At 35.8% G+C, this 24,961-nt stretch overlaps 1 protein-coding gene across 2 annotated transcripts in view; it reads left to right on the forward strand.

Moving 5' to 3' along the window:
• astn2 (astrotactin 2) overlaps positions 1-24,961 on the forward strand; it is a 339,835-nt gene that overhangs the window by 188,090 nt on the left and 126,784 nt on the right. For both annotated transcript variants that reach the window (XM_028462826.1, XM_028462827.1), the window contains exons 7-9: positions 5,663-5,830; positions 17,204-17,288; positions 22,450-22,524. In XM_028462826.1, the coding sequence (XP_028318627.1) occupies positions 5,663-5,830; positions 17,204-17,288; positions 22,450-22,524 (328 nt within the window). The remainder of the gene's footprint in view (positions 1-5,662; positions 5,831-17,203; positions 17,289-22,449; positions 22,525-24,961) is intronic.

Below are 24,961 nucleotides of genomic sequence, written 5' to 3' on the forward strand. Positions count from 1 at the left end.
AATATTGGTATCGTAATGGAAATGAAAGAGTTCTATTGGGACATCCCTACTAGACACCCTCATCAAAGGTGGCCAGCTACAGGGTCATCAAGCCTAAAGCTTGCATCCCAACTGTTTCCATAATAATTTCATACAATTCAAGAATAATTTGCCGGATTTTGGAGAAATTGAGATTTTTTTATTTTTAATTTCAGATTAAAAATGAATGCCATCTTTGGATGTAAACATGATAAATCTGTGTTTCATTGAATTTGTGTTTTTTTAATTGTCTGAGATATGCAAAACTGAATTATTTGGTAATTCACACGTCATTTCAAATATCCCTTTTGGGCCAAATTGGATGCTATAAAGGGCCAAATTTGGCCCCCGGGCCTTGAGTTGGAGTTAGGTGGCTAAGTGGTAAGGGTTATTTTGGATTTATTAATCAATTATTTAATAATTAAGGGGTAATATGGTTTTTAATGTTTTTTTTTTTCAAATGACACTTTAAGATCTGCTGTCGTTTTTTGTTGGAATAAAATCTTTAAATTTTTAGAAATCTATACATTAGTTTTTATGATGAGTAAAAGACTGACTTTAAAGGATAAAGAATATATGTGACACTGTTGATTTGTAGTCACATGGATTTCACTTTAAGAAGAAATGCTGTGAATTTTAATTGCTGACAAACACCCTCATTTAACATTTATGCTGGCAAATATAAATTGATGAAAAATAGGCATGTAAGCATTGGCACATGGGGATCTGCTTAAATTAATGACCTACTGATTTTGTTTAAAATCCTGTGCTGGCCAAAAAAATAATTATCAACTGAAATTGTGTTTTGGCATCTTCCCACAGTGTAACCATTACTGAGAGGAGGAGCCAAAATGGAGCATGTGCAAGATGTCAAGTAAAGCAAGAATTTAACTAATGATCGCTGCACCTCTGAAGGCTCTGCATTTATTTATTGGTGGATCAGTTGCTCTTAGGGGGGCTTTAGTTCTGCGCTGCCCACACACTTTCTGTTTCTCTGCTCGTGAACTCATGATTTGCACAGAATATTCTTCTTTCGTAAATAAAAAACAAGTGGAAAAACACATAGCAACAGTAAGCAGAAGATTGAATTCCCTTGCATGTCCACAGGATTCTTTATATTTAGGGTCAAAACTATTCTTAAACTCCAATTCCTTTCTGGATTGGCATTAATTAATATACATTAGAATCACTTGTGTCAAACTCTAGGCGCGGGGGCCAAGTCCAACCCTTTAAAACATCCAAATCGGCCAACAGGGAAAAGTCAAAATGGCATGGCATGAAAAAAAACATTTCAACAGATTTATTTGGAGGTAGAATATATATATTAGTGATTTTGCCATTTTCCTATGCTTGTATAACATGATGGAAGTCATTTTTATTCTTGAATTGTTGAAAGAAACCACATTTTGTCCAACATCCTGCTCAATCTTTTAAATTATTTGAAAAAATGTGGGTATATTGTGTTTAGTGTGTATTTTAAAAATATCAATAACTATAATAGTTGCATTTCCTGAAGAAAATGCAAGTGAGGTTGCAGGTGCTGGCCCACGCCGCACTGCTTTAGCCTAGCATTAGCACTAACTTAGCATTAGCCTAGCACTAACCTAGCATTAGCCTCACAATAGTATTAGCCTCACAATAGTATTAGCCTAACATTAACCTAGCATTAGCCTAGCGTTAGCATTAATCTAGCATTAGCAGCCTAATAATAGCATTAGCCTAACATTGACACTAAACTATCATTAGCCCAACATTAGCATTAGCCTAATGTTAGCATTAACCTAGCATTAATCTACCAATAGCATTAATCTAACATTAACCTAACATTAGCATTATTTTAGCATTAGCATTACCTAGTGTTAGCATGAACCTAATGTTAACCTTAGTTCCTAACCAAGCCTTAGCACGGACCTAACACTGCCTTTAGCCTAGCATTAGCACTGACCAAACATTGGCTTTAGCTTAGCATTAGCAATAGTATTAGCCTAACCATAGCATTAACCAAGTATTGACACTAACCTAGCATTAGCATTCATCTAGTATTAGCACTAACCTCGCATTAACATTTGCTTAACTATAGCATTAACCTAGCATTAACATTAGCCTAGCAACAGCATTAGTCTAGCATTAGAATTAACCTAGCATTAGGATTTGCTTAGCAATAGTGTTATCCTAGCATTAGCACTAACTTAGCTAACTTTTTACTAAACACTTTAGGCTTGAACCTCTTTATTAGAGCTAATATTAAAGGAGGATGCATAATATGGGGAGATAATAGCTAGGAAGGAAAAAAAATGCTAAGCAAGCCGAAGAAGAATAAGGAAAGTGAAGATTAAACCCTGCAGTGAGGAAGGACAAACAGGCCATTAGTGAGAGGAAGGACGACAATGATGCACTGTGGGAACTCCTGAAGGAAAAATGGCAAAAGAAGAAGTTGTTCATACAATACGAACACTGCTCTGCAAAAGAACTGCCGTAAACCTGCAGCACAGCACATGTGATAAAAGGTGACTTAACCAAGTCGTCTAGCAGACATTAAGATATCAGCAGGCAAAGCTGTCAGAGCAAACATTCAAATCCAACAGAAAAAAACGCAAACAAAACAAATCCAAACTGGCAAGCCACAAATAAACACACATAAAAAATCACTGAGAATACAGGGAGGCTGGGGAAAAGATCACTATGGTTACAGGGAGGTACATAAAGTCTGACACAGGCTACATTTCCTACCTTCCTGTAAAATACCTGTTTTGTTTTAGAGGAAGCGTGATGAGAAGCAGCCAGGTGAAAAGGTCGCCTAACGGTCCGCGTAATAAATCCAACAGGGGCACTGAAGACAGAGAACATAATTCAGTCACAAGAGAAGAAGGTCATAGGTTCAAAACCCAGCCAGGCCCAGGTTTATCTGAGGGGAATTCAAACTTTTTTCTTTTTCTTTGGTTTTTTCCTGCATGTGTAGGCGTACCTCACGCTGTAAATTACTCAGTGGCACAGAAAGTACCCACATCATTTACTAAAGTAAACATATAGATACAGATTCATACTTAGACATACTGTAGTTTGTAATAGTGAACATATTAGTAGATAGGTTAAAAAAAAAAAAAAAAAAGCCATATTAAAAAAAGAATAATAAATAGCGATGCAAAGGTATACAGAAACAACAATGGACAGTGGTGTAACTATTCTTTGCCAAAGAAAATTTACTCTAGAAACGCCTTTTTTTTGTTTAACAGAAATTGATTATTGTAGGACCAGTGTCAAACTCAAGGCCCGGGGACCAAATTCGGCCCGCTGGAGAAAGCTAAAAAGACATTAAAAACATACGTTATCAAGGGTGTAACGATTCAATATTTATGAATATTATATTATTTTTATGTTGAAAAAACGAGCAGAAGAGTCAGGTAAACCTAATATGTATTTATTATTGAAAACGTATTGAAAATGAGAACAGAAAAGTTAACATCCCGTTAATTTAAACTGAAGTGTTGGTTGGACTTAAATACATTTACCATTAAATGTTGTTTACTTGTTTGTTAATGTCCAATTCATGTATGAATGATTCCTTTACACAGGAATTTATGAAACCTCACCTGTATACCAATACCATTATTCAGGTATTTATTTTACAGTCACACTGATTAAATTATTACTTTGGCTTAAAAGTTAATAAATCAATATCAAGTCACTCAATCATTTTGGATCAAATCGTTCTAAATTAACCAATATCATCCTTGAATCGAATTAGCAATAGTGAATTATTGCTAAAACGAATCATTACACCACAAATAATTTTTGTCCAAATTGTGAAATAATTTAGTTATAGATAAATCAGCTCAGATATCTAAATACACAAAATCAATGAAACGCCACAATATTTGGAGGATTGTAATTTTCCCGTTCTTTTTTCACATGACCGCAGCCATTTTGAATTTCAAATTGTTCAAAGAACTCAGTTTTCCTGAAATTGTATCACATGATTTCCGCAAATTAAATGAAGAATGGTCACAAAATCAATGAAATTTAAAAAAAAAAGAAAATCCTTCTTGGATATTGTTGGCGTCTTACATAATTTATTTATACGTAGAGTAAAGCAGGGGTTCTCACCTGGTCTCACCCTGGGACCCACATTTTGCCACGATCAATAAATCACCACTTTTTTTTAGAATTCAACAACCAAATTTAGTTTTTCAAAGATAGCTGTTGAAAACACACATACGTATATGTTCTTTAAGTCAATAATACTGCATTTTCCTGTGCAACATGCATTTCAGAGTATGCCAACAAGTCCAACATGAGAGACTTTAAGTGTTAGTTTATTTTTGACCCACTCGCTACAGGTCCACGACCCACCAGTTGAGAATTGCTGGTGTAAAGTACAAACTTGGGGACATTAATGTTGATCTGCATCCCACTTAAGATCAAACTCCGTATTTGGCCACTGAACTAAAATGAGTCATTTTAAAGGAGATTGATAACTTTTACAGAAAAACAGAGAATACTATCCCATTTATTTTTAAGGGACTGTTTGTTGCATAGTTTACATAAGTTCACTCACTTGCAATAGATCTTTATCATATTTATTTGTGACAAGGGGGACAAAGCACATTAATGGACCTGGTTGATGTTGTGTACAACAGAAAGTACATTTAAAAAAAATACTAAACAGACCCCTGCAAAATCCAACAGCATGGACAGTACAATGAAATGCAAAGACTTAAATGACTGTATTATGACATTTAGCTGAGGACAAACCAGAAATAAAGTGACCTTTGCAGCTAACGTGCATAAGGCAGATGATAAAGTGCAAACATGCTAAAATGTTGTCTTATATACACCTCACCCATAGCCTGGTTGGTTGTTAGTTAAAGTGTTAATATTATTGCACATAGCACTATTGCACATGGTTAGCATTAATGATAATGTCAGTTTTTTACAGCACTTTTGATTTTTTTTTTTTTTTATAATGCATTATGACTCTTTAAAGATGTAATATGTAAAACAGAAGATATCAGTAGTTGTCATTAAACTTTAATAAGACAAATACATTTAATTGCTGTTTTGGGAGCACAAAGTGCTAGCTGTGATATCAAATGTTTATTACATTTTACTGCATGCTGCAAAAGTTTGCTCCCACCTCACATGACCCAGTCGCATGCACATATTAGCTTTGTTTTGTGCTAACTGGAAAGTCCCAGCACAATCCTGCGCTCCCACTGGAGCTAAAAACTCATTGGCATCAATTAGGGATAATCTTGTTCAGCGATCGTAGGGTAACGATTGGCCTGAGAGCTGTGGAAAAGAAAAGGTAAGTCAGCGTCATTGAGCACAGCCTTTACTGATTGACTCATGAAACCCCTTCAGCCCCTGTACTCCAATTACCCAGGAAATCCCATCAATACACACATTATAGGTCTTAATTTTCTCATTTAAATTCAGTCTGGCCAGGATGAGGGAGTAAAATTACAGTGAAAACAAAAGCATTAGTTTTGTTCCAATTGATTTTCCAGTATAACAGAGGAAAGAAGCTTTTAAAAGACACAGCAATCAAACCTTTGCTTACCCCGTGCTTTTTTTTTATTTCTTTATTTCTAGAAAGCTTGAGATGAATTGCTGTTCTTCTTTTCTTTTCTTTTTTTTTTCCTAGGAAGCAGTTTTGTGGTGAGCATGGGCAGCTTTCTGGATGTCTCTAATTGGCTAAACCCTGCCAGGCTGACCCTCTACTATCAGACAAATTCATCCACACAATGGGTCCAAGATTACTGCGGCCAGCGCACCACTGAGCCCTGCGAACAGATTTGTGAGCAGGACACGGGTAAGTAGACGTGCAATCATGGCTCTGTTTAATTCATATCCTGTTGATGAAGTTCTTGGAAACTCAGTTATTTATTTATTTTTTTATATATATATATATTCAAAACCACAATAAAAAAGGGTTCCTGCAGATCCTGAAAAAAGTCTTAAAAGGCATGAAATTCATGAATCTAAAAATAAGGCCTTAATTGTCAATAAAGTGTTTTAAATCAGTGTTTCAAAAGTAAGTATGATTTTAGGATTATTAGTCTCACATTTCAAAATAAATGGTAACGTTCATTTTTATTTGTTTTTATTTTTTTAATGTATAAACAAAATGGGAAAATGTAAATTTAACAAAAATTGCCTGTCCAACAAAGACTTTTTTTTTTTTTTTTTTTTTTTTTTAATAGATTTCTGGCAATTTTTGCAGTCATCTTGTGTTTTTAGATTTTGTCTGTTTTTTTTGTGTATTTTACTGTCATTTTGTGTCTTTTTGTGTGTTTACTTTTAGGGTCACCAGTTGCACGTCTGCACTAGAAAAAAATGACCCTAACCCTATGTAACTGATGTGGCTTTTTTCCCCCCAAAAGTGAAGTTGGTCTTAAATTATGTCGTCTTAACTTTGTAGGTCTGATTAAAGCTAACATCTGACGCTATGCAGACACAGTGCACATGCGGCATGGCCATACAGAACGTTTAGTTTCCCTGTTTACACGGACACAGACAGGGTTTGCTGTTTCAAAAACTTCCACTCTGGAGCCGGTTTTTAAAATAAGTTTCGTTTTCAAGCACCAAACGCCGTTGCAGTGTAAATGCGCCACCAAAACTAGGGATGGGAATGGGTAGGAAATGAGCAATTCCAATTCCATTATCGATACTGATTATCGATTCGATTCCTTACCGATTCTCTTATCGATTCTCATTGGGTGAAAGGGAATGAAAGAATACCAAATTAACTTTTTTATTATATTATCTTTGTCTCTTTAATTTATTGCAGGGATATCAGCTCTCCTTTAATCCACCAGGTATAGATTGTTACAAACATTTGAGAATATTTACAGTGCTCCTTTTGAACTTGAACAACTTGATCCAAAACTAATTCAGACATACAGTAAAACAAATGATTCTCCTGTGAAAAAGTACATATTCACCAAAAGTACAGCTCCACTTATCAACTGTGGTAGATTAACAATTTTTGTGCAGAAAAATGTGCATGTTTGCCTTGTCAGGAAGGATACAAGATGGTTCTCAGGAAGAACCGGTTTTCAATTCCCATCCCAAGCCAAAACGCAAAAAAAAACGGATAATGCCCAAGCTCATTAGAATGGAAACTTTAGCGTTTTCGCTAGAAAACGTTCTCGTGTAAACAGGGCCTATGTCTGCAGCAAAAGTCAGATGAATAGAAAAAATATGCATTTCTAAGTGTATGAATATGTGTGTGTCAGTCAGCTGGAGTAGTAGCGCCGGGCCATTAATTTACTGACCCCCCCATGCCATGCTATCGGTGGAGTCATACGGTGAAGGTGAAGGCAGACAGGATTGAATACCCAAGCACAGAGTGACTCATGCAGTGATGGCTAGTCAACAGTGACAGTCATCCAACGTGACTTCCAAAGTGGCTGGAGACATATGATAGAGAAGGGCAGCATGAATAGTAAAATTATATGAGTCCCTATAAAAGGAAGTATCTAATTAATCCTTGGACCAGGACTATATACACTAAAGTGTACGCAGCACGCTTCTGTTTGAGTATACGATTTATTATTATTATTATTTTTTTTTTTAAAGAACATTTTGGAAACAAAAAGCTCTTTTTCCAGCAGATCATAAATGGACAACATTTACCAGAAGAGGCGTAAACAAGCGTTATTATTGGATAATGCACTGAATGAGTAAATGACCAACACTGACGTACAGCCATTAATAGCAAACATTCTACAAGTTTAAAAAAAATGTATTTATTAAAAGATAAATAACCAAATAAATAAGACCACTTAATTGGGCGACTTTTATTACAGTGAGGGCCACAAAAATGTGATTGTATCTTATCCCAGGGCCACATTATCAACATTCATGTCAGCATTTTGAATAATAACCAATATGAGCATTAATACAGAAGGGAACAAATGTTTTTGTGTATTCTTGTTGTCGTCATTCCATGTATTTATTGTTGTACTTGTTGTTTGGTGTGCTATGAATCATTTTTGGGTTTTTATGTGTTAATTTGGGGTTTTTGGAATACTAGTGCTGTGCCTGTAGGAAGTAAGAAAAGTGGGAGGTTAAGTAGCTTTTTCATGGATAGTTTACATGGGAGCTTTAATTCCTCTTTAATTCACAATAAAATTGAAATCCTCTTTAAACTGACCTTCTACACTCACCTTGTAAACACTCAAATTTAATTTTGAATTACAAACACACACATACACAATTTTTTATTATTAGAATTACTCACGTTAGTTACAAATGTTGCTCACTGAGGACACCTGCTGGTCAATATTTGCGGGGTGTTTTTTTTTTTTTTTTTTAGAGTATTAAACCCACTTTAAATGTTTTTGAAAGCCCTTTGTGCAGTCACTCCATTAGATTTTACACAGCTTTCAACTTATCCTGAGTTACCATGACTACCTGTCAACAATGAGCTCTTCTGCCGAGTGTGGGGGTGGGGCGTCCAAACAAATGTGACGTTGCACACCATTGAACCAAGCAGCAGCCATGTTGAAAGTCTCAGCTCTGTCTGTTCCTAAACTACAGAGATATTTGAGCCACAGACATACACACGACAGATTCCTTGCTTAATAGATAGATAGATAGATTGATAGATAGATAGATAGATAGATAGATGTTTTTGTTGTGGTTTTGTACATCTTTCAGTTATGTTTTGTGTATATTTGTAATGCTTTTGTGTATATTTATTGTCCTTTTTTGTTGAAAATGTGTCTGGTTTTTGGGTCATTTTTTGCTGTTTTGTGTAATTTTCTGTTATTGTGTGTTGTTTTGGAGTCATTTTGTGCATTTACATTTGGGGACACAAAAATGAGACCAAGGGCCGTCAGTTGCCCATGTCTGATGTCAAATATTTAAAAACAGCAGCCTGCTAGTGTTTTTATTTCAGGATCTACAGCTTTGAATCTAAGTGCCACAGAGGAAAATGCATTCTTTAAAAATGTGTTTATTTGCTTGGGTGCGTAAATTCAAAAATTGCATTACATCTTTGGCAAGTGTATATTCTATGGTATTTATTATATTCAAAATGAACAGAAAATGGATGATGTAGCTTTTCGACAGGTTTTACTTTATTGAAATATACTGTATTCATTGGTTACGTAACACATGCAAAAACAAGGTTTCAGTGTGTTGTCTCCGACTCTTGGCATCTGTTTCGGCGTGTGCTGACTGCTTTGAGTGTCTGGGACTGTAATGCATAATGTATCAGCCCTCAACATGTCCTTGACTGGGGTTACATAAATTTCACATACATTACAGATGTAATCCATTCTAATGAGCTTAGGCATTATCCGGTTGGGCAAAGAAGACGCGAGGGAGGTTTGCCACTCATAGAAAGATAAACATCATCAGCCTTTGTTGCTACTTTTAATGTCAGCAAAAGTACAGGCAGACCTGTGCATACACTGCTTTGATGGCTGGTAATTTATTTAACTGGGTTGGTCTACAGACACTGAGGGGCCTCTGCTTTCAACGGAGTTTTTGCCTGACAGTTTTAAGTGTGTTAGGTGCCAAAACAAACAGCTCATAGCTTGTCTAATCTAAAAATGACGAGGAGAGGAAGTCAAATAAAATGCTGAGAGGATATTCTTCATGAACATAATAAAGGATCCATTTTTGGCCATCGCCGGAAGGTAAATCCTGCCTGTAATATCTACAGCAAAGCCAATATTACACAGTGAAGAATGCATTATAGCCAGTCTTACTGCCACTTGCTTCAGTTTTTTTCTGTTCTCAGTGACCAAATGCAGCAGGTACTTTACTAGTTCTGTAGTTTGCCTTAATAAAATGACATAACTTAGCGCTATAAGAATGTATAGGACACAATATTAGAGCTAGAACCCAATGGAAGGTGGAGGGCAGCCAATATTTAGAAAATATTACAAGCTATCGACCCACCATGGTGGGAAAGTACTCATTTGAAATGGGAAAAAGACATAGACTTTACACTATCTAAGAGGGGGGTCACCAACACGGTGCCCATGGGCACCAGGGCACCATGTGAGGGGCCCTCAGGAGCTCTAGTCACCAATGTGCTCTATCTAAAATCTGATTTACTTTACAGGATTCAAACTCACAAAGATAAATACATACTGTATGACAGATGTAGTTAAAACTGAGTAAAGTTAAATACTGCTACACATAATGAAGTGTTATTATTAAATATCCATCTTTAAATGTTTGTTTTCACTGAAACATTGTGACAAATGTTTTGGAATGCTGAAGATTTGGTATGTTATATATAATAATATGATGTAAATAAAATTTACAAAGCAAAAAAACGCAAGGTTGATTTGACAAATTTTACGTGTTTCACAATGAGTTAAAAGTTGTTTGTTTGTAGCTAGTAAAATAGCAATTGTCTATTTAATGTAGAAAATGAAACAATTCAATAAATTAGGAGGCGGATCCTAGAGCGCTCAGAACGGACAAAAACACAGGAAGCATCGGAGATGACGTAGCTGGAAAAATATGTATTTTTAAGTGTTTGAATATGCGTGTCAGTCAGCTGGAGCAGTCGCGTCGTGCCATTCATTTACGGACATCCCCCCCCCCCCCCCCCCCCCCCCCATGCTATGCTAACGGTGAACATGGAGCGCTCATCCACAGCCTAAAAGCTTAAAACCCTGCTATTTGACAAAGACAATATTTCACATTTGTCAGACTGAGCAGTGGTTTTATCAAGTATTCCATTGAAGAAAAGCCAAAAAAAAACCAGTCCTGTATCAGTAATAGGGGTGGGAACCTCTGGGTACTTCTTGATATGATACGATACACGATACAAAGCTCATGATAACGATAACGATGACAATACTGTATTCTACGATAATCTATGACATGACAAGAAAAAAAAGATTAAGTAAAAAAATAAAAATTTTATTTTATATCTCTGAAAGACAATAAATTGAAAAAGTGTCCTATGAACAGTGATACTATTTTAGTGCAACATTTCTGTAAATAAGTGTCAACATACCAATGTAAATGAATAAGTATCTCCAACAGTGCTTTCTGTAAATGAAAAATAGGGTCTATCTTACCAGTGACACCAGTATAGTGTAATATTCCAGTAAATATATTGGTTCCTTCAACAGTGACAACATTTCTGTGAAGACCTACCTGCACATTTTAGTGAAAAAGCAGAAAAGGTTTTGAAAATAATAAAATAAATCTTAAATCCCAAAAAAAAAAAAATATATATATATATATATATATATATATATATATATATATATATATATATATATATAGTGTGCTTTTTAAAATGCATTTTATTTTATTTTAATAATTCCTTTTAAAGATACAGTAACCTTTAATAGTCTCCCAAAGGGGAAATTTGCACAGTATACTTATATATTTATATGTATGTTTATACTTCTTTTTTTATTTATTTTTCTTTATTCTAGTTGATTGTTATTATTTAATGTTATACTATCTGAGAGAGCACAGGTCACCAAGACAAATTCCTCGTGTGTATTCATACACTCTTGGTCAATAAAGTTGATTCTGATTCTGATTCTGAGATATATAGAATAAAATAAAATAAAACAGTATAATAAAAAATTGGAAAAAGGGAAGATAGATATACACGCATGGGCCTGTACTCAGTACAGAGAGAAAGAAGAAAGACATGTGGCAAGAAAAGACATTGCTTAACAAAAACAGAAATAATACACAGATATTCTGTTTCATTTCATTTCAATTCTTTTTATTTATTTTTAATTCATTTTGATCTGTTAAATAACAGCAGAAGCTTGTTTAATATGTTATTTTCAGACTCAGATTTTGCTGTCCTGCAGCACAAATCCACTCACTCAGATTTATGTACACAAGTTCAGACTTTTTGTGACATCTGATCATAGCGAAGCATAAATTTGGTCGAACGCACGTCGTGCGCTCAGATCTGAACTTACAGACAGTGGATAAATGGTTGTTATATATATTTAAACACAATATCCAGTGTTCATAGACGTCTGCACATCTAGAGCAAACCCTGAAATACCTGGAATAGCGCCTTAGCACTCCTTGTTTTCCTCTTTTAAACTGATTTCTCCAAGGCTCCTCCAGCTTCACCTAATTGGAACTAAAGCTGTTTGTATGTGCGGCACGTATGCACACGTGCATATTCTTTCCTATTCAGTGAACATACTAACCGTGCCAATATTCACACACAAACACACAGATGCACACACACCATTGGGAAACAACACCTTTATTAAATTTGCTCAAGGTCTTCGGGCAAAGTAGCATCTCCGCCTGGAAATATAACAAGCCTGAATAGGTATCGGGCCAACAGTAACAAGTAATTATTTATTTTTTGTCAGAGAGAAAGGAGAAAACATATACAGGTGCAGGTTATTGTTTCATGCTCCTGAGTAAATGCATTATAATAACCCGTGCCTTTCAAAGCGTGATTGAACACAGAAATGAGATCTCGGTTATCTGTTCTTTTTTTTTCCTTTTTTTTTTTTTTTTTTGCTTTTGGGGAATAAACAAATTACAATTTCAAGAAAAGATGGGGGATTTTATGGTGACATCGTGACTCCTTGGTGCTCTACGAGGTTATGTAAATGTTAGCCGCCAGGAATGCGGTGAGTAGGTACAATACAGGACGATAACTGCTGTTTTTGAATAGCCTGAAGTATATTAGGGTGATAAAACCCTACCAATGGATACATAGTCAACCGATAAACTCAAAATCTAAGGAGGTAGCAATAGTAATGCTTAATTATAGTTGCTGCACAGCAATGGTCGGGGGTCAGGCAATTTTAGGCAAAACAAGGCATAAGCTCTTGGCACGTATAGACAGATTTGAGATGGCTGTCAAAAATTCATTTGAAAATGCATCCAGACTGCATGGAGATTTGTTTGTAACAGTGATTAATGTAATCCATAATTGGACAAACTGATATTTAAAAATGCCATTATTGCATTGATTTCGATTGTTAGAATGAGAGTGACAAATAAAATGCTGTAAAAATTCAGTTTTTAAGATATTATTATATTTTCCAAACAAAATTTATCATGACGCCAACATTTTGTCCTTTTTTCCTGAATGTTGAAAGTATATGTTCAGAAAAACAGTTTACAGTCAAACATTTTAAAGCACTATAGGCTACATTTTATAGTTTTATAGTATAAGTTTTACAGTTTTTTGTTGTTTTTTTTCAGACTGAATTGTGGACTTCAAAACTTGTAATATTTTCAAAACTACAAAAGTTAAAAAAACTTTAACACAAATTTTTGATTTATTTTTGTTTACATTTTCAAAATTTGGAACTTTAGAGGTTTATTATAGCGCCATATTTAGGACAATTGGCCTTTTTTTTTTTTTTGCAGTTTAGGGAATTTGGCATTTGTCTGGACCTTTGTGCAAAATTTGTTCTCACATGGGAAGTAGGATTTCCATGGAAGAAGAATAATGATGGACAAATGTAACCAACCATATACCAATATTTAAATACCTTAGCTGTACTACAAAAAAAAAGTTATTTTGGAGCAGAAGTGTGCTTTAAATTAAATTAAAAAGTGCAGGATGTTATAAATATAGGTCGTCCTTATTTAGTCTGATTGAAGTTTCCTTCTTGAAACCCAAAAAAAAGACAGGATTATGTCGGTTATCAAATAAAAAGCCTGAAAGTCACAGCATCAGCAACAAAACGCACAATGCATCTGATGTAGTGGATGGATTTTATTGATGGCGCTGGTCTTTCCACAGAAGTGCAATACTGTACTACTGTAGTCAGAAGTGCACTGTAAATGAAAAGGGAGTGCAGGCACCAAAGTGCTTTTCAAACTCTGTCATTCATCAACTTTAATGACCACACAATCTGTATTTATTTAGCTTTTATTGCTGTTTTTTTAGAATAGAATAGAATACACCTTTATTGATCCCCAGAGGGGAAACTCACATTTGCAGCAACACAGTATAAAAGCAGATAAAAAATAAATTCTAACATGGGATACTAGTGCAAAATGTAGGGCCGACATACATTAGAAATACAAGTAGAACAAATTAGAATTTGTGTTTATCTTAAACAAGAAACAATGAACTTTTCATCCATCCTCACATTTGTACAGATTACTTTTCTGTAACACCTGCATAGCATGTAGACTGAAAAACCTAACCTACGCAAAAAAAAAACCTCCTTTATTTGTGTGAAGGTTTATTGTTTCAGTATAATGTGTAATCAGGCAGTTGAATCTCCTTTTCTTAATTGCCCAAGTTCTTCTCCAAATGCATTTGCAGAAAAACAGGATACACAGCTCACTGATAATCACCCAGGTGTGACTAAGTTTGCAGTAGAAATGAGCTCCCATTGCTTGGAATTCTCTTAATAAAGCGAAAGATGGAAATCCAAATCCTTAGCTTTTACATATATAGTGTTTGAACCATCCTAGAAACATATGAAAAACCTGATTTCTTTTAATAACTACCAGTTCTGGTAGTTTTTAGATTGATGTGTTCAATAAGATCTCATTTGTTTGTGTTCTGTACATTTTCCCTTTGGTTCTTATAAAAACAGGGCATATTCTTCCTATTCGGGTTTAATAATATTAATTATATATATATGTGTGTGTATTTTTTTATTTTTTTGCAGTTCAACTTACATAAAAAAATAAATCTTCAAGTGCTACAGGTTAAAAATAGAATAAAATGAAATAAAAACTGCTTTAATAGGATTTAATATTATATAAAACACCTAAAAACACTGAATTGATATACGGATTATTGAATAAAAAAATATTTAAAAGAAAATAAAAACAAATTGCTGGTCTAAATAAATTAATTTAAAGGAGTAACAAATTACAAAAATGCCTGAATATGAATAATTTAATCATTTAAGGGTTTTGACAGCAGGGAAGAGAAGTCATATATATATATATATATATATATATATATATATATATAAGCAATATTTGAACCTGTAGCCTCTGTTCTGCCTTTACATTGCCCACTCTTTAGAAACAAATGGCCCCTTTTTCTTTTTTAAACAAAAAACATTTCAAACAATGATATACTATGTTTTGCAAGTAATGAAGAAAAACAATATACTTTGATAGAATATTAAACAAAATTTAATATTGCTTTGATTCTGCTGTTAAATCGTCCAAGGTTACATTTTATTGATGCTAAACAGTGTCCTGATTTAAGGTTGTCCTTATTTTTATACAAGCGTCTGCTCTTTACTTAGTGAGGCCACATAAAGAAGCCCAGAGGAAATAAAAAAAGCATGTTTGTGTCTCTGCTTTGACTGATTCCTGATGGTCCATCAGTCCTCAAGTGAGTCTTAAGCCCATAAACACACCCAATAAATTATTAAACACAGTGTGATAAAAAGAGAATGGTGTTGCCAGAAGGGCCATTACACATTTTTTCCAACTAATGTAGGTCACCAGAAAACAAGCAGCCGGATGCTGATGCCTGCTAGCAATACTAATGTGAAGAGTGAAGGTAGAGCTCTATCTCGTTTTAAAAACACATCCATATGCTTTCATGATATAATCATAGGTTCTTTCATTTTAAAAGTCAGGGTTTTGTTAAAAAAAAACCTTAGAATAAAGTTAAAATTTTAATGACTGAAACCAAAAACAAGAATCAATAAAATGCATTATGTTAATAGAAATAAAGGATTATTTTATTTTTATATGCAATTAATTATAGGTGACTAATGATATATTGATTGGTGAAACAAAGATCCAGTCAAATCAATGGAAAGTTCAGCCATTGATCAAGATTGTTAGAATACTGACTCTGATGAGTTATACTGACTCTGAGGGGTAATTCTGACTCAGGGCTTATACTGACTCTGAGGAATTATACTGACGGTTATACTGACCCTGAGGGGTAATTTAGACTCTGAGGAGTTATACTGACGGTAATTCTGACTCTAAGGGGTTATACTGACTCTGAGGGGTAATTCTGACTCTGAGGGGTTATACTGACTCTGAGGGGTAATTCTGACTCTTAGTGGTTATACTGCTTCTCAGGGGCAATTCTGATTCCATGGGGATATACTAAGAGATATACTGACCACGAGGGGTTCAGCCTATTCATCCTCGCTTGTATTTCTTTAGGAATGCACTGTCTAGTTTGCATTAATATGTATTATTCATATGAATATTATATTGAAAAAAGATCACGTCTAAATCTAATCTAATTTAATCCAGGAACTACAATTTCCTCCTTGTCTAAAGTAGTATGTGCTGTAGTGCAAGTTGCCTTTGGTTTTTATTCCTTTGGTAAACCTCCACTGTCCCACAACCTACAGTACAACACAATCAAATGTTACAAAAAATGAATGGACTAACGATAATCTTCAGACTTAGAATATAACCCAAAGGTTAGTGTGCACTGGGTTGCCATTAGGTCATTGTAAGCGTGTCTAAATGGACACATGTATGTGTTTAGATGATATTATAACAGATATTGTCTCTAAAAGCACCGGCATGAGCCATGGATGTAATCAGACTGTATTTGGATTTTTAGATTTGGCAGTTTCATGCTTGTGCACACTCCTACCCCTGCCACTTATTTGCTGCCATTTGAATTTCTCAACTCATTTCAGAACAAGCTTCCTCAAAGAAATAAAAGATCTTTTGTCGACACAAAAATCCCAACGCTTTAGTGAGAATGATAAAAGAATTGTCGAGACATCGACAGCAAACGGGAAACTGTTGCTCTTTTTTTCTATCATTTTAGTCGAAACAATAGTCAAAAACAATGTTTTTCTCCGATTCAGGCTGTCAGTCACATTTATTTATGTTGCTACTTTTTTTCACAGTTCCCCTGACAGAATGATGAGGTCAAAATAAATGATATATATAGTATATAAATCTTAATATAATTGCAATGTGTGTAGCACCATCAAAGATGACTTATTTGTTTTTAGTTAGGATAATGGAAGAAAAGGATGCATTTGAATCATCTGGATGCTGCACAATTTGAGGGAGATTGAGCTGGAATGTAAATACCTTAGGTGGACTTCACTAGTAGCACAAATGTCAGAGTGAATTCACTGCAAAGAATCAGCTGTAATCTTGCATTGCATGGCTCCTGACGTATTGCTAATAAAGAAGCGGGGCCGAGTAGACTCTGGTGTTCTCGTTTATTCAGCATCTGTGTAAGTAAGTAAATATCTGAGTCTCTTTTTCCTTCTTGGTGCCACAGGGGAATGCAGCTGTCACGAGGGTTTCTCCCCCGATCCCGACCATAAACACCTCTGTGTTCGCAGCGATTGGGGTCGAAACGAAGGGTGAGTCGCCGTCATATCTGACATCCCTTTTTGTACCCTTTGATTTCCTACTCGCTTAGAAATGTCTGATTATTTACTCAGATGCTAAGTTTTTTTTTTAATTATGAGTTAACATTAAAATTGGTTGATCATTTATTGACTTCCAAAAAAGAGGACACTTGGGTCCAACCTCCCCAGCATACTCAAAGTTACGGTGACCAGACGTCACCGTTTTCAGAGTTACGTCCCGTGTCCTGGTGGATTTCCCCCAAACTATTGATTGGTCCCAGTTTTTTACAAGCTCAGTCCCATTTGTTCCGTTTGTCCTCCCGCGCACCAAAATCTGCGCACCAACATTTAAAATAGATAAATAAAACACCACTCAACATTTAAACATGATCCTACTACACCAAACAGCATATAGTATGGAGGCATATAACTTTTTTATGAGTGGGTGGGTCCACAACCTCCTCAGCAGTAACGGCTATAATAGAAACAAACTTGCGAAACATCTTAGCGACGACGTTAGCATACAAAGAGGTTTGTTTGTCACATACACATATACTACTACTGAATAGTACTTTATGACACGTAGTGAAATAGCATTAGGGTGTTCAGCTTTATGTGCACAGTGTGCAGCAGGGGTGAAAGAAAGAAGGTAAATAATAGTAAATGAGCATTTAACGATAACCTAATGCTTTATAAACACAGCCACAAAAACAAAGTTAGCTCGCTAACATACCTCTGATGAAGTGGTCGCTGCAGACACGGGCATCAGCAGACTGTGCTCTTCCCGACCACAGACGTAGGTTTAAAATCCACTTTTTACAGCGTTGTTCTGTGAGCTTTTTACATTTCTCACCTTTGTGAATGACAATATTCGGTATCTCTTTTCCTTTTCTCGGTTAGAACGATTGGAGCAGCCGTAAACTACACAAAACTTGGGCATTTTGATTATTTCAGACGGCAGATTTTCAGGCTTCCTGCTTCCATCTGAATATCGCTGTAGGGTACGTTCAGCAGCACAAATGTAAAACAATTACACCACAGTATATTATATCTATGGAGCAGACTCCCGTCCGCTGTCGGCGAATGGACACAGTCAGTTGCGATAGCCAATCAGATATCTTTGATTAATAAAAAGCTCCCCCTGTAGTGGGAAGAGTGTTTGTGTGGGGAGCACACTAGGTCAGCTGGGGGGGCACTCCCTGCGAATGCCCCCCCCCCATGACTCCGACACTGAATGAACGTCTGTTGTCACTGACAGAAAAGACCCTGAATGCAGCAGCACATTTAATTTAAAAACATGATCTCCAGAGGTGGCAAAAGTGCTCGTCTTCAGTACTCAAGTAAAAGTATAGATACTTGAATAAAAAATGACTACGGTGAAAGTAAAAGTATTGAAATTGCCCCCTTACTTGAGTAAAAGTAAAAAAAGTGAATCCTATTAAATGTTAAATTTAAAATAAACTTAAAACACATGTCCCTTCAATAATAAAACAGGGTTTTTAAACCAGAAAATTCCATATATTTTATCTTTTTAAGATTTTGTAGAAAACTGGTACCGTATTTTTCGGACTATAAGGCGCACCGGATTATAAGGCGCACTGGTTTGTTATTATTATTATTATTATTATTATTATTATTATTATTATTATTATTATTATTATTATTATTATTATTATTATTATTATTATTATTATTAAGCAAAACAAAATAGTCAGATAAGTTAAACTTTATTCAACTTATTAACAATAACTGTCAACATTGTTCAGGTTTAACACATCAAATATAGAACATTACACTCACTTTTTCAGTTCAGTATGTTGAAGCACAGTACTGGTACATATCACTCCACGAGGCGCCAAAAATCCATCAAGAGGTGCAGCTTCATAGTTGACCAAAGTTGTACTAAAACATTTTGACATATTAATTCCATACATAAGGCACACCTGATTATAAGGCGCACTGTCGATTTTTGAGAAAATTAAAGGATTTTAAGTGCGCCTCATAGTCCGAAAAATACGGTACATGGAAATGAATTCAATCTGTTACCTTTGAACACCTGGAGAATTTAGCACTTATGTGTTCAGGCACAATTTATAAAATCCGATGTCACAGACTGAGTTTACCTCGTACTGAGATCGATTATGAGCATACCGGAAAATGAATTTTTGCTCCAAAAAAATAATTCAGTTTTGTTTATTTTTGTTTTAAAAGTGAATTTACCCGTGCTGTATTAGATTATTGGATTAGGGTTTCATGCTCGCGTGCGCATATATTTTCATAATCAACCTCAGTACGAGATAAACTCGAAAAGAGGACATGTCTGGCTAAATCCGGACGTATGGTCACCATGGATAAAATTAATTGAAAATATGTCAAACATCCTATGTTAGTCTTTATAGCTGTTGGAGACGTTCATTTTTTAAATCAGATAAATACATAGTTTAGGCCTTATAGATCAATAAATCAAATTAAAGATAACTTGCTTAAAAATGAAAATATATCACTATAACTACTATTGTCATTTTCTATATTGCCAAAATAGAAATTGCGATACTGTACAATCTGATTTACTGATCTATGCCTGCACTACGTATATTTTTCGGATAAAAAATGATCACCTCCAGCTTTAAACCGTGGATAATATTTGTGTAAAACATTACCAGTTTGTAAAAAAAAGTGGATTTACTCGTGCATTGGTTTGAGGTTGTAAACAATCAAACCCGGGTGGTAAGGAGTAAAAACTGGAGGGAAGTTATCACGTGTCATAAAACAGAACAGCAGGGAAAGGCAGACCATGAAATCCTCTGAGAAAATGAAAGCGTCTGGAAAATAACCCAGCGCTGAGCGAAATGAGGCCTCTCTCCGACTCTGACCTTGTTTGACGATTAGCTGCTTTTCCCAATCATTGGTCTCGTGTTGTTGTTCAGCTGCACCTGTCATCTGCTGGATTCAGTCCAGTGTGGGATTCACTCTGTCTAATGGATTTACTGCACTTCTCTCCCTCTTAAAAGCATTGCATTAATTGCTGTTAGTTGAGTCATTGTCCTTTTTAAAATATCTTTACCAGGTATTTCTTTATTTCTATCTTTTTGTTTAACTCAATCTACATTACCACCTTATATAGCTAATTAAATGTATTTTCATTTTATTTTTTAATGAATTGATCCATCCATCCATCCATCTTCTTCCGCTTAGCCGTTTCCGGGTCGCGGGGGCAGCATCCTCAGTAGGGAGGCCCAGACTTCCCTCTCCCCGGCCACTTCCTCCAGCTCTTCCGGGGGGACCCCGAGACGTTCCCAGGCCAGCCGAGAGACATAGTCTCTCCAGCGTGTCCTGAGAGCCCAGCCACCCTACGGAGGAAACTCATTTCGGCCGCTTGTACCCGCGATCTTGTTCTTTCAATCATGACCCAAAGCTCATGACCATAGGTGAGGGTTGGAACGTAGACCGACCTGTAACTTGAGAGCTTCGCTTTTTGGCTCAGCTCCCTTTTTACAATGACGGACATGTGCAGACTCCGCATCACTGCAGACGCCGCACCAATCCGCCTGTCGATCTCTGGCTTCATCCTTCCCTCACTCGTGAACAAGACCCCGAGGTACTTGAACTCCTCCACCTGGGGCAGAACCTCATCTCCAACCCGGAGAAAGCGCTCCACCTTTTTCCGGTCGAGAACCATGGACTCGGATTTGGAGGTGCTGATTCTCATTCCGGCCGTTTCACACTCGGCTGCGAACCGATCCCGTGAGAGTTGAAGGTCACGGTATGTTGGAGCCAACAGGACCACATCATCTGCAAAAAGCAGTGATGCAATACTGAGGCCCCCGAACCGGACCCCCTCAACGCCCTGACTGCGCCTAGAAATTCTGTCCATAAAAGTTATGAACAGAATCGGTGACAAAGGGCAGCCCTGGCGGAGTCCAACCCTCACCGGAAACGATTTCGACTTACTGCCGGCAATGCGGACCAGACTCTGACTCCGGTCATACAGGGAACGAACAGCTCCTATCAGGAGGTTTGATACCCCATACTCCCGGAGGACCCCCCACAGGAATCCCCGAGGGACACGGTCAAATGCCTTTTCCAGGTCCACAAAACACATGTGGACTGGTTGGGCTGGTTAATGAAATGATAACAATTTGAAAATTGTATTTTGTTAAAAGATATTTATTTTTTTAAATGTACTTTTCATTCTTCTGCCAAGTTATATAATATTACCAGAGATTCATTTATTTATTTATTTGTATTTACTTAATCATCTTTACTGCCTAAATTGTTTTTTTTTTGTTGTTTTTTCGAAAACAATTATTTTTGGATGTATTTCTCTTTTCTTCTGCCAAGTAACATCATTTTATCAGAGATGTATTTATTTTAATTTGTTTTACTCAATCTACATTACCACCTTATATAGCTGTTTTTTTTTTTTTTTTGGAAAATTGTATTTTGTTCAAAAATATGTATTTTTGGATGTAATTCTTTCTTTTGCCAAGTTATGTAACTTTACCAAATATTTCTTCTTCTTTCTTTAACTTAATCTACATAACCACCTTATATAGCTGCTGTTGTTGTTCTTTTTTTGAATGAAATTTACAATTTCAAAATTCTATTTTTGGTTGGACTTCTCCAAGTTATTTAACTGTATAATGTTTTTTTTTTTTTTTTTTAATTGAATCTACATTTCCACCTTATATAGCAGTTTTTTTGTTTGTTTGTTTTGTTTTGTTTTTTAATGAAATTATTGATTTGAAAATGTTATTTTGTTAAAAAATATTTATTTTTTGGTTGTACTTCACTTTTTTGACAAGTTATTTAACTTTACCAAAGTTTTCTTCTTCTTCTTTAACTTAATTTAAATAGCCACCTTATATAGCTGTTGTTCTTTTTTTAAATGAAATTTACGAATTCAAAAAATTCTATTTTGTTAAAAACTATTTTTTGGTTAGTGTTATAAGTTATATAACTTTATAATATTTCTTTTCCCTTTTTTTAATTAATCTACATTGCCACCTTATATAGCCTTGTATTTTTTTTTTAATGAAATTAATTATTTGAAAATGTTATTTTGAATTTCTGTTTTTGTTTTTTTGTTGAAAAAATGAACTTAACACTTGGAAAATTCTATTTTGTTCTTCAAGTATTAATTTTTGGATGTACTTGTCTTTTTTCTGCCTAGTCCGTGGCCATATGCACACTTGGAGAAGGGCTATGACCTGGTCACAGGGGAGCAGGCCCCAGAGAGGATCTTCAGGTGACTTTTTTCACTTTTGCTGTTGTCTCCTGAGTGCATGACTTCTGCTCGCCATCTGTGACTCTGTGGAGCAACGCTGGTGTCCTGGCTTTGGGCTTTTTAGTGTGTGCATGTGTTTGACAGAGCAGATGGGCAGTTGGCAGATACACATAGACACAGTCAGAGGGATGCACAAACACACGTCATGCTGGGGTTAGGTCTTGCCGACGGGCGATTCAGCCCTGTGTGAGGAGAATAGCCCCAGGATTACTCTCGTGTTGAGTCCTTTTCAATGCTCTCACTGCCATTTCACTTCTTTTATTCTTAAAAAGGTTATTTGAGGTGATGTTTTTAAGAAGTGCAAAGCTCAATGGACACTGTTAGTTTCACCCTGCACTTTATTTTTTAGGCTAGTATTTTTCCCTAAACAATACTTAATATAAATTACTTGTGCAATTACGTTATGTTTAATTACAATTTTGGCATAATTGCAATTTAAAAACTCTAATACTATCGTAATGAAATTGTAATTGAGTCTCGATAAATTTCTTTGTAATTGTAATTACCATGACAAATATAATTAAATGCAAAACTGGGGAACCATGTTACAGTTCTATGTACAGTTCTACACATATGTAGTTAACAATTATAGAAATATGTTTCATATCAAGCTTTCCCACATTTTACCATTAAAAAAAATTAAAGTAAAATTAATCGAGGGTTACATTGACACAAAAACGGCTCAGATTTCCAAACCAAAAATATTAAAAACCTATATTTTAATTGATTCAGAAGACGAACAAGGTAACCAATAGATAAGAAATCAGTTAAATGATAGGTATTTGTTTTTAGTTTATTTTAACACAAACAAAAAACAAACCAGGAAGAATAATAATAATAAAATAAATATATATGATAAAGGATGAATAAATAAATACATAGATACAAGTGCTGTGGGTCATCAAAGGAGATTCTAACTTAAATCTAACACAAGAGGAAGGTTCAGCTTTATGCACTTATTTATTTCAGACTTAGTAATTTTGAGGATTTGAAATTGAACTTTAGTAACTGAGAATGTGATTGTAATTATGTAATTGCAATTGGAAGAAAATTTGCTCACTGTAATTTGAATTGATTGCGGTTGAACATGGATCATTGAAAATGCAATTGACCCCTGTGGTGGTTTCCCCTTTATCCTAATGTTGATGTGAAGCATTCTCCGCGGACACCTTCTTGATATAGACATAACATGAGATGAGTGTCAGATTTAGACCCTCCATTGCAAGGTCCTGAGTGCAGCAGAGCCAAAAGCTACACTGAGGAGCAAACAGCCTAAGACACACATATATGGATCTGATCAGAAACCTGAAACTTAACAGGTGGAGTTTAAAGCTTTAGCTTCAAACAAAGAAGGAAAGCAACAAATGTTCATTACGGTGGTAAAACCCCCATGCATCAGCAGAGTAGCACGAGAATAGGCAACTTCCACGATTGGCAGGCAATAACATCCCAACAGCAGAGCTACAGAAATAACTGGCTTGGATTGTAAACCCCATGTGTTAAGGCCACCTGTTGAAGGCCTATACTCAGCTTTTAAGTGAAAAGGTGTATAGCATAAATGAATATCATCTTAAGCAGTCAAAACACCTCACCCCCAACCCTGGTACCAGATAGCACCGACGTTATACATATATATATATATATACATATATATATATATAAGTACCAAATTTGCTCCCCATCCCTAGCCACTCACAACCATTTAAATCCCACCCTACACATTGATCTTCCCTGCCCACAGTGTGACGTTAAACAGCACGTTTACAGTTTGCTCTGCACACCAAAAACAAATAGGAAAAGGAGTCTGGCCTCAGTCCAAACACTAAGGCAGCCACCACCAAACTCTCACAGATGAATCGCTCGCACATACAGCTGCAGAGTACGAGCATCAGCCCAATCTACCATAAACAACACACTGATACAGATAGTGAACAAAGTGAGTACTGTAAAAGATGCAGAAACCCACACTGAGCTGAGTTTGTTGGAAGTGGCTTGGTTTTTTTTTTTGCACACACACACACACACACACACATATATATGTATAGAAGAGTCAGGAAAAAAATACTCTAATGCTCTTAAGCTGGACTGATTTGGTGCTACTGCAGAGAGAAGTGGAGCTTAGTCGTAACAGGGATTGGTTTTTGAGATTGAGAGCTTTATAGTGAGCCAGAGGTGCCTCGATCTGTTTTCCAAGCACAGAACACAGCATGGGGGGTGGGATGTGTGTGTGTGTGTGTGTGTGTGGGGGGGGGGGGTTGACATGAAAGGCCACAAAGATAATAGATTTAAGTCCCATCTGGTTCCAAATGTCAACGTCAGAATCCAGGATGAGAACAATTCATTAAGGAACGTTGTGGGAAATTAAATTTTAGACGTATTTTTTCAGGTTGTATGTCAG

This window comes from Gouania willdenowi, chromosome 12 (genome assembly GCF_900634775.1).
Source record: "Gouania willdenowi chromosome 12, fGouWil2.1, whole genome shotgun sequence".
Classification (NCBI taxonomy): Eukaryota; Metazoa; Chordata; class Actinopteri; order Blenniiformes; family Gobiesocidae; genus Gouania; species Gouania willdenowi.